Genomic DNA, 13,573 nt, shown 5'->3' on the forward strand with positions numbered 1-13,573 from the left:
TTTCATCATTAAAATTGTTAAATTTTTTTTAATTTCTTAAAATTCTTAACACTCTGAATTTTACATTTATACATTGTCATTTAATTGCTTTAAATTTAAGGAATTCTTTTAGAAGTTTTGCAGTTCACTCACATGTAATTCAGAAACATGGCTCTGTTAATAAGTCTTTTGACTGCTTCTTGACAAAGATTTTGTATTAATTTATTTTTATTGCAGGTTTGCATTACACTCTTGTATTTGTTTAGTTTACATACAAATATGTTCCTATCATTTAATTTCAAATAAATTTTATTTTAAAACCAATTCCTTATGGTTAAACATAAAAGCACAAAATCTTACTTATCACTAACTTCAGCATACTCAGCCATAGCAAGTTTCCTTTGGCCTAAGGCATCTTTAAGCTCTTTTGCTTGAAGTTTTAACTTCTCATGACAATCCATTAAATCCTACATTAAAAAATAAATATAAAAATGAAGGAAATAAACAGAGCAAAAAAAACAGAGAATTTATATTCTTTGTATATAAATTCGGTAATTTAGTATGCAATAACCAAGAAAACTAGCAAAATCAGTAACAACTAAGATATTCACAAATGATTACCGTATTTGACGGCATATAAGACACACTTTTTTTCCTAAATTTGGTCTCAAAAAGTTACCTGCGTCTTATACATGAAGGACACAGTCTTATACGTGAAGCTAATTGCATTTAATAATTGTTTATTTGGCTTTTACAAAACATAAGAACTAAAAGAAACCCCGCTATTGAAACTTTTTTTCCTTGTGTGTGGCCGTCTAAATAAGGGTGCATCTTATATGCCGTCAAATACAGTACTTTTATGATCAAAAACTTATAAAAATGAGATATAATTTAGTATAAAAGATAAAAGTTAAGCAAATATATAATTTTTTATGCTTATTTAAGCACTAAAATCATCTTAATAAATTTTAAAAGTTACTTTAAAATTTCTTAAAGGATGTTCAAATATTTTAATACTTTATTAATAAATTTCTATAAAGAAATATGGTGTGTAGAAAAATTTGAAGACTTAATTTAAAAAGAATTAAAAACTGAACAAAAATTCTATTTTAAATTTTTAAATATTATTTAAATAAATATTGCACGAAATTTTGAAAGGGATTTTAGTTAAATTATAAAAAAATATTTACAGCATTAATTATGTGTCATACCCTATGGAGATCTTCTTTTTCTGCTTTAGAGAAACGAAGTGCTTTTTCTAATTCTCTAATTCGCAGAATCTTTTCATCTTGTAAAGAATCTAATTCTTGTTTTCCGCACAAAATATCCCTGTGCTCCTTCCTTAATTTACTTGTCTCCACCTCTAACTCTTTAATAAATAAAATAACAAAAATAATGTTTTAGTTGCAAATGATAATTGTCTAAGAATTTTTTCATAAAAATAAAATTTAAACATTTTGAACATATTTTTATAAGAAATGTTTTTTGTCCATAAAAATTCAATTATTTCATTGATAAGAAAAATTTAAATGAAAAAAAATAAATACAATCAAATTAAAGTATTATCATCAACCACAGACAAGTTAGTTTCATTCAAAATTTAAAAGAAGAAAGATCACAGTAGACATGAAATAATTCTAATACCTAGTAAGAAATAAATAAAGCTTGGTTTATGGCATAATTTAATCCCTTCAGAGACACTAAGACATATGTATACATTTAATTTTTTTTAATTAAAATAATTCTAATTGAAAAAATAAAAATCTTTCAAGATGTCATGACAAAAATTTTGCAAGATGAGCATTCCACATTTTTAAAAAAATGCAAAGAACCATGCCTTAATGTATGAAACAGCTCCATTCATAATTTGCCTTTAATATTCTTTGCCAACTTATTAGCATATTATTATTTCATGTATATATTCTTTTTCCCATTTTTTTTTCTGTCTCGCTGAGTTGCTGCTGATGTGAAATTCATAAAACCTAATTAAGCAAAAATTTAAATATTTTTTAAGCCATTTAAAAAATTCATCTCTGAAGAGGTTAAATAACTAAGCTAATCATTATAATTAGTAAAAATTCCTCATTACACAAACTGGGAATGATACTATAACAGTTTAACATTTCTTAAGCTAGAACAGCCTCATCTCACACAATTAATTTAAGATGTCAGCTCTATGTCAGTTTCATTGTGATAAGAAGACCAACATTTATATTGGGCAACCTTCTTTATAGTCATCACTGTCTTTAAATTATAGTTCATTAATCACACTGATGCTATACATTAACTCTAAATTGATAAACCAGCTTAGTTTGCTCTTAATGAGATATATATAATATTTTTATTTTTCCTTTTCTTTCTCATGAATTAGTAGTAGTCTACTAAAATATTTTTTTTTTTCCTCTATCTGAAATCATAAGATTAAAAGGCCTATTTAGCTTCATTAACTAAAACAATTATTAATTATCACATACTTATTTTATAGTGATATCTTAAAAGTCTTTGTTCATACTAATACTGTAATAATTTAATTATGGCCACTCATGGATTGTGCAATATTTATGCTTCTGAAATAATAAAATAGCAGAAAAGTTAAATCATTGAGCAAATGTATATTTTTAATTAAAGCAAATAAAATAAAAAATAATTAACTCTTTAGGACTAGATTCTCCTGATAACAAAGATCAGAAAATGAATAAATTCAACAACCAATTACGTTTAAATACACTACTAAAATAATATTTTATAACTTATGAAGTTATCGGCATGCTTTCCACATACCAAAAATAAAACTTTATTTACCAGACTTTCGCTTTCTAAGGCTGTTTATTTCATCTTGAAGTTTTCTACTTTCTGCATCTGATGAATTCCTCCCTCGACCATAATCTTCACCATCAAGAATTATTCCCTGTTGTTTAAAAAATTTTGACATCTCTAGAAAAAAAAAAAAAAGACATACATTATCACAGTTTTTCAGCATTGTTATTATCACAGTAAATTTAAAAATTATTTCAAATCACACGGTAGCATAAGTTTTTTTCTAAAAATTTCTGTGAAGTACAAATAAACATAAGTAACCTAAAATTCAGTTGATCAACTGCTTAATAAATTTTACACTAGGGAAGGGGATAATCCCATGATGATTTAATTCTTATTTTGATGAGCCAGATGCTAAAAAAGATATTTGTTGAAGTTCAGACCAGATTCAATCTAGACTGAGTTATATTGTACCTTTTTCACACAAAAACAAATGCAAAATTTTAGTTTACACTTTTTTAAAATACACTAAGAGGATTTGTCAATGATTTTTAATAGCAATTTTTAAATCATGTGTTTCAGTATAAGAAAGTTTAGTAACTTTTCACCCTAGCATTATTGTTTTGATAATAATTCAGAAGTTATAATTTTTTTTAATTATTTTTCAGCAAGATTAGATTCATTTTAGTCATTACAATAATGCATCAAGTACTCTGCTGTTTGAAAGAAATATTGCAGAATCACATGAGCCTTTGTTTTTCACAGAAACAGTAATATTGGAATAATAATAAACACTAAATTAAAATAATATAAAATTAATAATAAACACTAGATTCAGGCAATTAGCTTTCATTACTTTTCTATTATATTTTTCATCAGATAAGATGTATTTTTGAAGCATTAGTGTGTAATTGAACTATCTCTTCAATTAAATGAATGCTTTTTCATTTTAAAATAGTCTTAATAAACCTATCACACATTTGGAATCTAGACTTCCACCTAAATATTTAATCAGCACCTCACTCACTAGAATGAAACTAAATATTTAAATAATTCACTATGACTACTGAAGTTGCTCTAGCATTCAAAATCGTAACAAACAACCTTATATTTAGCGTAGGTATAATGAAACACTCAATCGATTTCGAGGGCAGCTAAAGGTCCCTCCTCATCAGGAGAAAGAAATACATAGAAAGAAGAAAATAGGAATCACAGAAACACGTGGTGCTTATCAGCACTGCACGTGGTTATAACTAGATTTTTAATCAGAGTTGCACTGGCCGCCTACTTTTACTGAGCCAGGCTGTCTGATCAAGCATAAAGAAATATTAGCGAAGTTAACATAGGGAGCGAGGAGCAAATGCACATTACGCTCAAAATCTGAACTTCAAATAATGGAAAGCAACCACTGAACGGATTTTTATACCCTCTGGTAGTACCAAGTGCGAGGAGGTAACGCCATCTATCGGCAAAAATAATTGAATTAAGACAGTAGAATTTTAAAGGCATTAGGAAGGACTGGATTGGACTTCAAATCATTAACTAAACTTTCTAAATCTTTGTGAATGTGAAAAGCCTCAAGAAAATCCAATTCGCCTATGGAAGAAGCCTTTTGGATGATTTTTGCAGCCCCGAAATCAAAATTATGGTTAAAAGTCCAGCTATGATACGCTATTGAAGACTTGTTAATTTCCCCTTTTTTGACATAAGATTCATGTTCCTTGATACGAAACTTCAACGCTCTTTTTGTTTGGCCAATATATCTTAAACCACACTGACATGATATACTATAAATTCCCCAAGAATTCAAGACAGAAACGCAATCTTTTAGAATCGAAGGGTGAATTTTATTAATAGGGGAGAAACCGACTTGAAAATTGAATTTCTGGAGAATCCGTGCAATTTTATAGCTAACAGAAGGATAAAATGGAAGCACTACAAGGTCATTGATATTATTTCTAACAGTGGAATGTCTTCTTTGATGGGAATCTGAAAATTTTTTGACGGCTTTCTCAATAATCACGGGAGAAAATCCACGGTCAATCGCAACTGCTCTCAAATAATTAAGTTCATTGGTAAGCAAAGATTCAGAGGAACAAACTTTTAGCGCGCGGAAAACATAATAGTAAAAAGAAGCCATTTTTTGCTTAACAGGGTGGCATGACTTGGCATGGGGTGGTAAACAAACTGCAAAGGGTTTACGGTACACAGTGGTGCTAAAATCGGTTTCATTGCGGATTATAAGAATATCGAGGAAGGGGAGGGAATTGTTGGATTCAATTTCAAGAGTGAATTGGATGGCTGGATCAATTGAATTCATAATAGATAGAATCTCGGATAAATCCTCTTTATCACCGTCAAAAAGTGCAAAAGTGTCGTCAACATACCGAATCCAAATACGAAAAGATAATTTATCAAATAATTTCATCTCAAAATAGTGCATATAAATGTCAGCAAGTACTGGACTGAGAGGATTACCCATAGCCAATCCTTCAACTTGACGAAAATATGCATTTTGGAAAACAAAGTGGGTTTGACTTAGAGAAACTTTAGTAAGCGAAACCAACTCATTAATTTCAGTATGTGTGAAGTGAAATTCCCGAAGCCTAGTTTCAAGACAATTTAGTGCTCCTTCGACCGGAACATTAGTAAACAATGATTTGACATCAAATGAAACCATAATGGAACGAAGTGGGGAAATATTTTTAAGTTTATCAATGACTTCAACAGAATTTTTTACAGTGTGAATATTGTTATCAAGTAGAGGAGAAAATCTGGAAACTAAATATTTGGCCAAAGGATATGAAGCAGTACCTATGTTGGAAACAATTGGTCGAAAAGGAATACCGGTTTTGTGGACTTTTGGAAGAGCATAAAGTCTAGCGCAATTAGTAATAGGCGGAATAAGTGATTTCTTCAACTGAGTTGGCAGAATGTGGGAAGATTTAATAGCACTTTTTACTTTCATGAGGTCCGAAGTTGAAGGATCTTTAGGGATCGAGCAGTATGGGCCTTCATTTATCAATTTAGAGACTCCAGTAATATATGTGTGTTTGTCCATAACAACGATCTGTCCGCCCTTATCAGCTTTAGAGATAATGATATTAGTATCAGAATGAATTTCACGTAAGATCTCATTTTCCTTTTTGCTAAGATTAGAACCCAAAGATTTATTGTTAAAATTAACGTTATGAGTAATTAGGTGGCGGATTGTATCCTTCTGCGTTTCCGAAATTTTGGAGAATTTAAAGGCTTTCTCTATAGGGGCGATGATTTGAGGAATTGAAGGTTTAGATGTCTTTGAAAAGTTGAAATTATATTTTAATACTTTTAACTGATCCTCCGAAAGATTCCTATTGGAGATATTAACGATGGAGTTAACGTTTACAGTGGGAAGATCAGCTAGATAATTGGGACTATCCGACTGGTGTGTGAGTTTTTGGAATTTAGAAATGAGCACATTTTTATGCCGTTGACAAACGGTATCGGTTCTAGACCAGGATGTATGTTCAAATGAGGAAAAATTTTCAGTGGAATTAGCAATTTTTAAATGGAGGTAATATAATTCAAATTCAATTTTAGATAAACGTTTGCGTGTGTCCCTTATAATGTGATGAAGAAGTGCCAATTTGAATTTATGCAAAATTTTTTAAACGTGAACGGAAGCTTTAAGGCTACATTTCACATGTATAAATTTGGGAATGAAATTTTGATGTTTGCATTTAAGTAGAAACTGTAGATGATTCAAGAATTTCGTACGCTTAAGGCGTAACTTACAAAATCGGTTCCTGTCAGTGGACATATTGTGAAAAGGGCACAAGCAAGAAACAAGTGAACAAAAGAAATGTAATTCCGAAAGTCCAAACAAGTAGTTACTTATAACAAGAACACCAATAAATAATGAAGACAATTTTCATCAACAAATGACAAAAACATTCCAAAAGGAGAGAAACATCCAATACTGAAAACCAATAGACACGTGGAAAGAATCAACGAAAGTCAAAATCGTGCACGTGGTAAACCGAAAAAATATAGAATTACCTCGAAAATGCCGGTTGATAGCATTAACCAAATCCGAAAAAATGATGGCCACGTGGAAAGAAGTAAATAAAATGGTGCACGTGGTAAACAATAAACAGTAAAATATTCTCGAAAATGCCGGTTGATAGCACTAAATAGACTAGAAGAGAAACACGCTAATGTGACAATCAAAATCGTAACAAACAACCTTATATTTAGCGTAGGTATAATGAAACACTCAATCGATTTCGAGGGCAGCTAAAGGTCCCTCCTCATCAGGAGAAAGAAATACATAGAAAGAAGAAAATAGGAATCACAGAAACACGTGGTGCTTATCAGCACTGCACGTGGTTATAACTAGATTTTTAATCAGAGTTGCACTGGCCGCCTACTTTTACTGAGCCAGGCTGTCTGATCAAGCATAAAGAAATATTAGCGAAGTTAACATAGGGAGCGAGGAGCAAATGCACATTACGCTCAAAATCTGAACTTCAAATAATGGAAAGCAACCACTGAACGGATTTTTATACCCTCTGGTAGTACCAAGTGCGAGGAGGTAACGCCATCTATCGGCAAAAATAATTGAATTAAGACAGTAGAATTTTAAAGGCATTAGGAAGGACTGGATTGGACTTCAAATCATTAACTAAACTTTCTAAATCTTTGTGAATGTGAAAAGCCTCAAGAAAATCCAATTCGCCTATGGAAGAAGCCTTTTGGATGATTTTTGCAGCCCCGAAATCAAAATTATGGTTAAAAGTCCAGCTATGATACGCTATTGAAGACTTGTTAATTTCCCCTTTTTTGACATAAGATTCATGTTCCTTGATACGAAACTTCAACGCTCTTTTTGTTTGGCCAATATATCTTAAACCACACTGACATGATATACTATAAATTCCCCAAGAATTCAAGACAGAAACGCAATCTTTTAGAATCGAAGGGTGAATTTTATTAATAGGGGAGAAACCGACTTGAAAATTGAATTTCTGGAGAATCCGTGCAATTTTATAGCTAACAGAAGGATAAAATGGAAGCACTACAAGGTCACTGATATTATTTCTAACAGTGGAATGTCTTCTTTGATGGGAATCTGAAAATTTTTTTGACGGCTTTCTCAATAATCACGGGAGAAAATCCACGGTCAATCGCAACTGCTCTCAAATAATTAAGTTCATTGGTAAGCAAAGATTCTGAGGAACAAACTTTTAGCGCGCGGAAAACATATTAGTAAAAAGAAGCCATTTTTTGCTTAACAGGGTGGCATGACTTGGCATGGGGTGGTAAACAAACTGCAAAGGGTTTACGGTACACAGTGGTGCTAAAATCGGTTTCATTGCGGATTATAAGAATATCGAGGAAGGGGAGGGAATTGTTGGATTCAATTTCAAGAGTGAATTGGATGGCTGGATCAATTGAATTCATAATAGATAGAATCTCGGATAAATCCTCTTTATCACCGTCAAAAAGTGCGAAAGTGTCGTCAACATACCGAATCCAAATACGAAAAGATAATTTATCAAATAATTTCATCTCAAAATAGTGCATATAAATGTCAGCAAGTACTGGACTGAGAGGATTACCCATAGCCAATCCTTCAACTTGACGAAAATATGCATTTTGGAAAACAAAGTGGGTTTGACTTAGAGAAACTTTAGTAAGCGAAACCAACTCATTAATTTCAGTATGTGTGAAGTGAAATTCCCGAAGCCTAGTTTCAAGACAATTTAGTGCTCCTTCGACCGGAACATTAGTAAACAATGATTTGACATCAAATGAAACCATAATGGAACGAAGTGGGGAAATATTTTTAAGTTTATCAATGACTTCAACAGAATTTTTTACAGTGTGAATATTGTTATCAAGTAGAGGAGAAAATCTGGAAACTAAATATTTGGCCAAAGGATATGAAGCAGTACCTATGTTGGAAACAATTGGTCGAAAAGGAATACCGGTTTTGTGGACTTTTGGAAGAGCATAAAGTCTAGCGCAATTAGTAATAGGCGGAATAAGTGATTTCTTCAACTGAGTTGGCAGAATGTGGGAAGATTTAATAGCACTTTTTACTTTCATGAGGTCTGAAGTTGAAGGATCTTTAGGGATCGAGCAGTATGGGCCTTCATTTATCAATTTAGAGACTCCAGTAATATATGTGTGTTTGTCCATAACAACGATCTGTCCGCCCTTATCAGCTTTAGAGATAATGATATTAGTATCAGAATGAATTTCACGTAAGATCTCATTTTCCTTTTTGCTAAGATTAGAACCCAAAGATTTATTGTTAAAATTAACGTTATGAGTAATTAGGTGGCGGATTGTATCCTTCTGCGTTTCCGAAATTTTGGAGAATTTAAAGGCTTTCTCTATAGGGGCGATGATTTGAGGAATTGAAGGTTTAGATGTCTTTGAAAAGTTGAAATTATATTTTAATACTTTTAACTGATCCTCCGAAAGATTCCTATTGGAGATATTAACGATGGAGTTAACGTTTACAGTGGGAAGATCAGCTAGATAATTGGGACTATCCGACTGGTGTGTGAGTTTTTGGAATTTAGAAATGAGCACATTTTTATGCCGTTGACAAACGGTATCGGTTCTAGACCAGGATGTATGTTCAAATGAGGAAAAATTTTCAGTGGAATTAGCAATTTTTAAATGGAGGTAATATAATTCAAATTCAATTTTAGATAAACGTTTGCGTGTGTCCCTTATAATGTGATGAAGAAGTGCCAATTTGAATTTATGCAAAATTTTTTAAACGTGAACGGAAGCTTTAAGGCTACATTTCACATGTATAAATTTGGGAATGAAATTTTGATGTTTGCATTTAAGTAGAAACTGTAGATGATTCAAGAATTTCGTACGCTTAAGGCGTAACTTACAAAATCGGTTCCTGTCAGTGGACATATTGTGAAAAGGGCACAAGCAAGAAACAAGTGAACAAAAGAAATGTAATTCCGAAAGTCCAAACAAGTAGTTACTTATAACAAGAACACCAATAAATAATGAAGACAATTTTCATCAACAAATGACAAAAACATTCCAAAAGGAGAGAAACATCCAATACTGAAAACCAATAGACACGTGGAAAGAATCAACGAAAGTCAAAATCGTGCACGTGGTAAACCGAAAAAATATAGAATTACCTCGAAAATGCCGGTTGATAGCATTAACCAAATCCGAAAAAATGATGGCCACGTGGAAAGAAGTAAATAAAATGGTGCACGTGGTAAACAATAAACAGTAAAATATTCTCGAAAATCCCGGTTGATAGCACTAAATAGACTAGAAGAGAAACACGCTAATGTGACAATCAAAATCGTAACAAACAACCTTATATTTAGCGTAGGTATAATGAAACACTCAATCGATTTCGAGGGCAGCTAAAGGTCCCTCCTCATCAGGAGAAAGAAATACATAGAAAGAAGAAAATAGGAATCACAGAAACACGTGGTGCTTATCAGCACTGCACGTGGTTATAACTAGATTTTTAATCAGAGTTGCACTGGCCGCCTACTTTTACTGAGCCAGGCTGTCTGATCAAGCATAAAGAAATATTAGCGAAGTTAACATAGGGAGCGAGGAGCAAATGCACATTACGCTCAAAATCTGAACTTCAAATAATGGAAAGCAACCACTGAACGGATTTTTATACCCTCTGGTAGTACCAAGTGCGAGGAGGTAACGCCATCTATCGGCAAAAATAATTGAATTAAGACAGTAGAATTTTAAAGGCATTAGGAAGGACTGGATTGGACTTCAAATCATTAACTAAACTTTCTAAATCTTTGTGAATGTGAAAAGCCTCAAGAAAATCCAATTCGCCTATGGAAGAAGCCTTTTGGATGATTTTTGCAGCCCCGAAATCAAAATTATGGTTAAAAGTCCAGCTATGATACGCTATTGAAGACTTGTTAATTTCCCCTTTTTTGACATAAGATTCATGTTCCTTGATACGAAACTTCAACGCTCTTTTTGTTTGGCCAATATATCTTAAACCACACTGACATGATATACTATAAATTCCCCAAGAATTCAAGACAGAAACGCAATCTTTTAGAATCGAAGGGTGAATTTTATTAATAGGGGAGAAACCGACTTGAAAATTGAATTTCTGGAGAATCCGTGCAATTTTATAGCTAACAGAAGGATAAAATGGAAGCACTACAAGGTCACTGATATTATTTCTAACAGTGGAATGTCTTCTTTGATGGGAATCTGAAAATTTTTTTGACGGCTTTCTCAATAATCACGGGAGAAAATCCACGGTCAATCGCAACTGCTCTCAAATAATTAAGTTCATTGGTAAGCAAAGATTCTGAGGAACAAACTTTTAGCGCGCGGAAAACATATTAGTAAAAAGAAGCCATTTTTTGCTTAACAGGGTGGCATGACTTGGCATGGGGTGGTAAACAAACTGCAAAGGGTTTACGGTACACAGTGGTGCTAAAATCGGTTTCATTGCGGATTATAAGAATATCGAGGAAGGGGAGGGAATTGTTGGATTCAATTTCAAGAGTGAATTGGATGGCTGGATCAATTGAATTCATAATAGATAGAATCTCGGATAAATCCTCTTTATCACCGTCAAAAAGTGCGAAAGTGTCGTCAACATACCGAATCCAAATACGAAAAGATAATTTATCAAATAATTTCATCTCAAAATAGTGCATATAAATGTCAGCAAGTACCGGACTGAGAGGATTACCCATAGCCAATCCTTCAACTTGACGAAAATATGCATTTTGGAAAACAAAGTGGGTTTGACTTAGAGAAACTTTAGTAAGCAAAACCAACTCATTAATTTCAGTATGTGTGAAGTGAAATTCCCGAAGCCTAGTTTCAAGACAATTTAGTCTAGCAATTGCTCTAGCATGTTTCATCTTTTTAGATCTATTTTATTACAAAAATAAAAAAGGAAAAAGATTACTTTTCAGAAGAAAAATAACATAAAAAATATATGCAGTTTTCAAAGTTGAGGTAAAAGGATGAACCATTTCAATTATATATTGATTGCATTGCCATTCACAATTATTGGCTCAGTTGTAATAATAGACAAAATATTTCACCCGCACATTGATGCCTTATCTACTGACATTGGATTAATATGAAAAACGGATGAAACATTTTAATTGCACATTGATACCTTATGCACTAATACTGCTTCATATTTATCTTAATTTTCCATTTATAAAAAAACATTTTAAACTCCTAGGTATAATCATTTGGTTAGTATTTAGCAATAAGAAATTTATGAAATGTTGCATGCCTACATGGTTTTTTGGAACAAAATTATTACAATAAATAAAGAGAAAATTTTTTTTTCAGACTTTAAAAAATTCACCTTATATTTTTCTCAATACTGCATCATCAGATCATAAATGATTAGACCTTGAGTTAAATAAATCCTTTTTTTTTCTAAATAAATTTACTTTTATAATTTTAATTAACTTCAGACTGAAGTTAATTAAATTGTGACTTCCGAAATAAATAAACAATATGGTGTTCATCCATACATGCTCTTGATTTACATGGGGTGAAACACCATATGACACATATTTCTGCACTTGACTCGAATGTCTTAAGTCGAATTTGAAAAAAGCCTTAAATGGAGTTTGGACGGAAATAGAAAACTACAAAATTATATGCTGTGTGACTAATGGTGCAAATATATAACATTTTTAAATTTCTGTGGAAAACTTATAGACTCTCTGCATAATGCAATAAGAGTTAACAAGCAATATCTCATGCACAGCTTTTCTATAAATTATTAAAATTATATACTTCTTTTGTAATAATCATATAAGAATAACAGCCACTTCAAATACACAGCATTACATTTTCAACAACATCCTATGGCTGCTCATTAGCTACTGAAAAAAAAATTCATGCTTTCACATCAACAATTAGGTATGTTTTTGTAAATGGGTCTAACTTAACTCCTTTTCTTTAGCCAACTTGATATACATTTTTATCATATCTTTAGTTTAATTTAATATTTTTAAATTTAACAGTAATTCCTAATTAATAATAATTAACAGTAATAAACATTCTGTGATTAAAATATTTATATTTACATATACAGTAAGAAGTGTTACATAAAAATTTAATCATAAGCCTTAAATAAATATAAAATGCAAATTTAACTTTATTACCTCGTAGTCTTCTCTGTAAATCCATTTTATCATGCTCTAGTTTTTGTATCCTTTGCTCATATATCAACTGGTTTTCTTCAGCATGATAATCAATACCATTTTGGATGTTAAAACCTGAAAGCCTACTGTAATTAAAATTGTTACTAATTGTTATTACAATAATTAAACATTCTTAATAACTATTTAAAGAAAATATACACAGTTACATGTAATTTTGATTTATAGATTTCATGAATAATAGTGAATAAATGTTTAATAAAATTTTAAAAAAATATATCCTTACACTAAGAAAAAAATGATTTAAAATTCAAGTATTGCTTAATCGAAATGAAAGCTAAAAGTTGCATCACTTTACTATTTTTAAACACATACCAGTAGTGATCAAACTGATTCAATACTATACACATTTTTAAAATACAGGAAACATAAATTACACTGGGAAATAATCCATTAAAGAATGTAACTTTCCACTGCTTTTCTTAAATGTTGGTTTGGTTTATGATATTACGGCAAATCCTCGAGGGCTATCTGCCTACGGGAAGGTATGCCTTCATGGAGAGCATTTTAAGAGAAACTTGCTCATATACATTTTACACATGGAGAAAACCATGAAAACGCCCATGCAGCAGCCATTTGCAGGATTCACACCTCAGACTGAACTA

General features: G+C 31.6%; 1 protein-coding gene across 1 annotated transcript in view; it reads right to left on the reverse strand.

The window, feature by feature from the left end:
• Positions 1-13,573, reverse strand: part of LOC118197739 (serine/threonine-protein kinase Genghis Khan-like) — a 464,691-nt gene that overhangs the window by 86,767 nt on the left and 364,351 nt on the right. The window contains exons 11-14 of the mRNA XM_085811939.1: positions 12,912-13,036; positions 2,782-2,913; positions 1,191-1,348; positions 340-446 (exon numbers count right to left, since the gene is read on the reverse strand). Coding sequence (XP_085668065.1) covers positions 340-446; positions 1,191-1,348; positions 2,782-2,913; positions 12,912-13,036 — 522 coding nt within the window. The remainder of the gene's footprint in view (positions 1-339; positions 447-1,190; positions 1,349-2,781; positions 2,914-12,911; positions 13,037-13,573) is intronic.

The sequence above is a fragment of the Stegodyphus dumicola genome, chromosome 2 (genome assembly GCF_044657685.1).
Source record: "Stegodyphus dumicola isolate Sdum_Otavi_A_Nest chromosome 2, ASM4465768v1".
In the NCBI taxonomy this organism is placed as follows: domain Eukaryota; kingdom Metazoa; phylum Arthropoda; class Arachnida; order Araneae; family Eresidae; genus Stegodyphus; species Stegodyphus dumicola.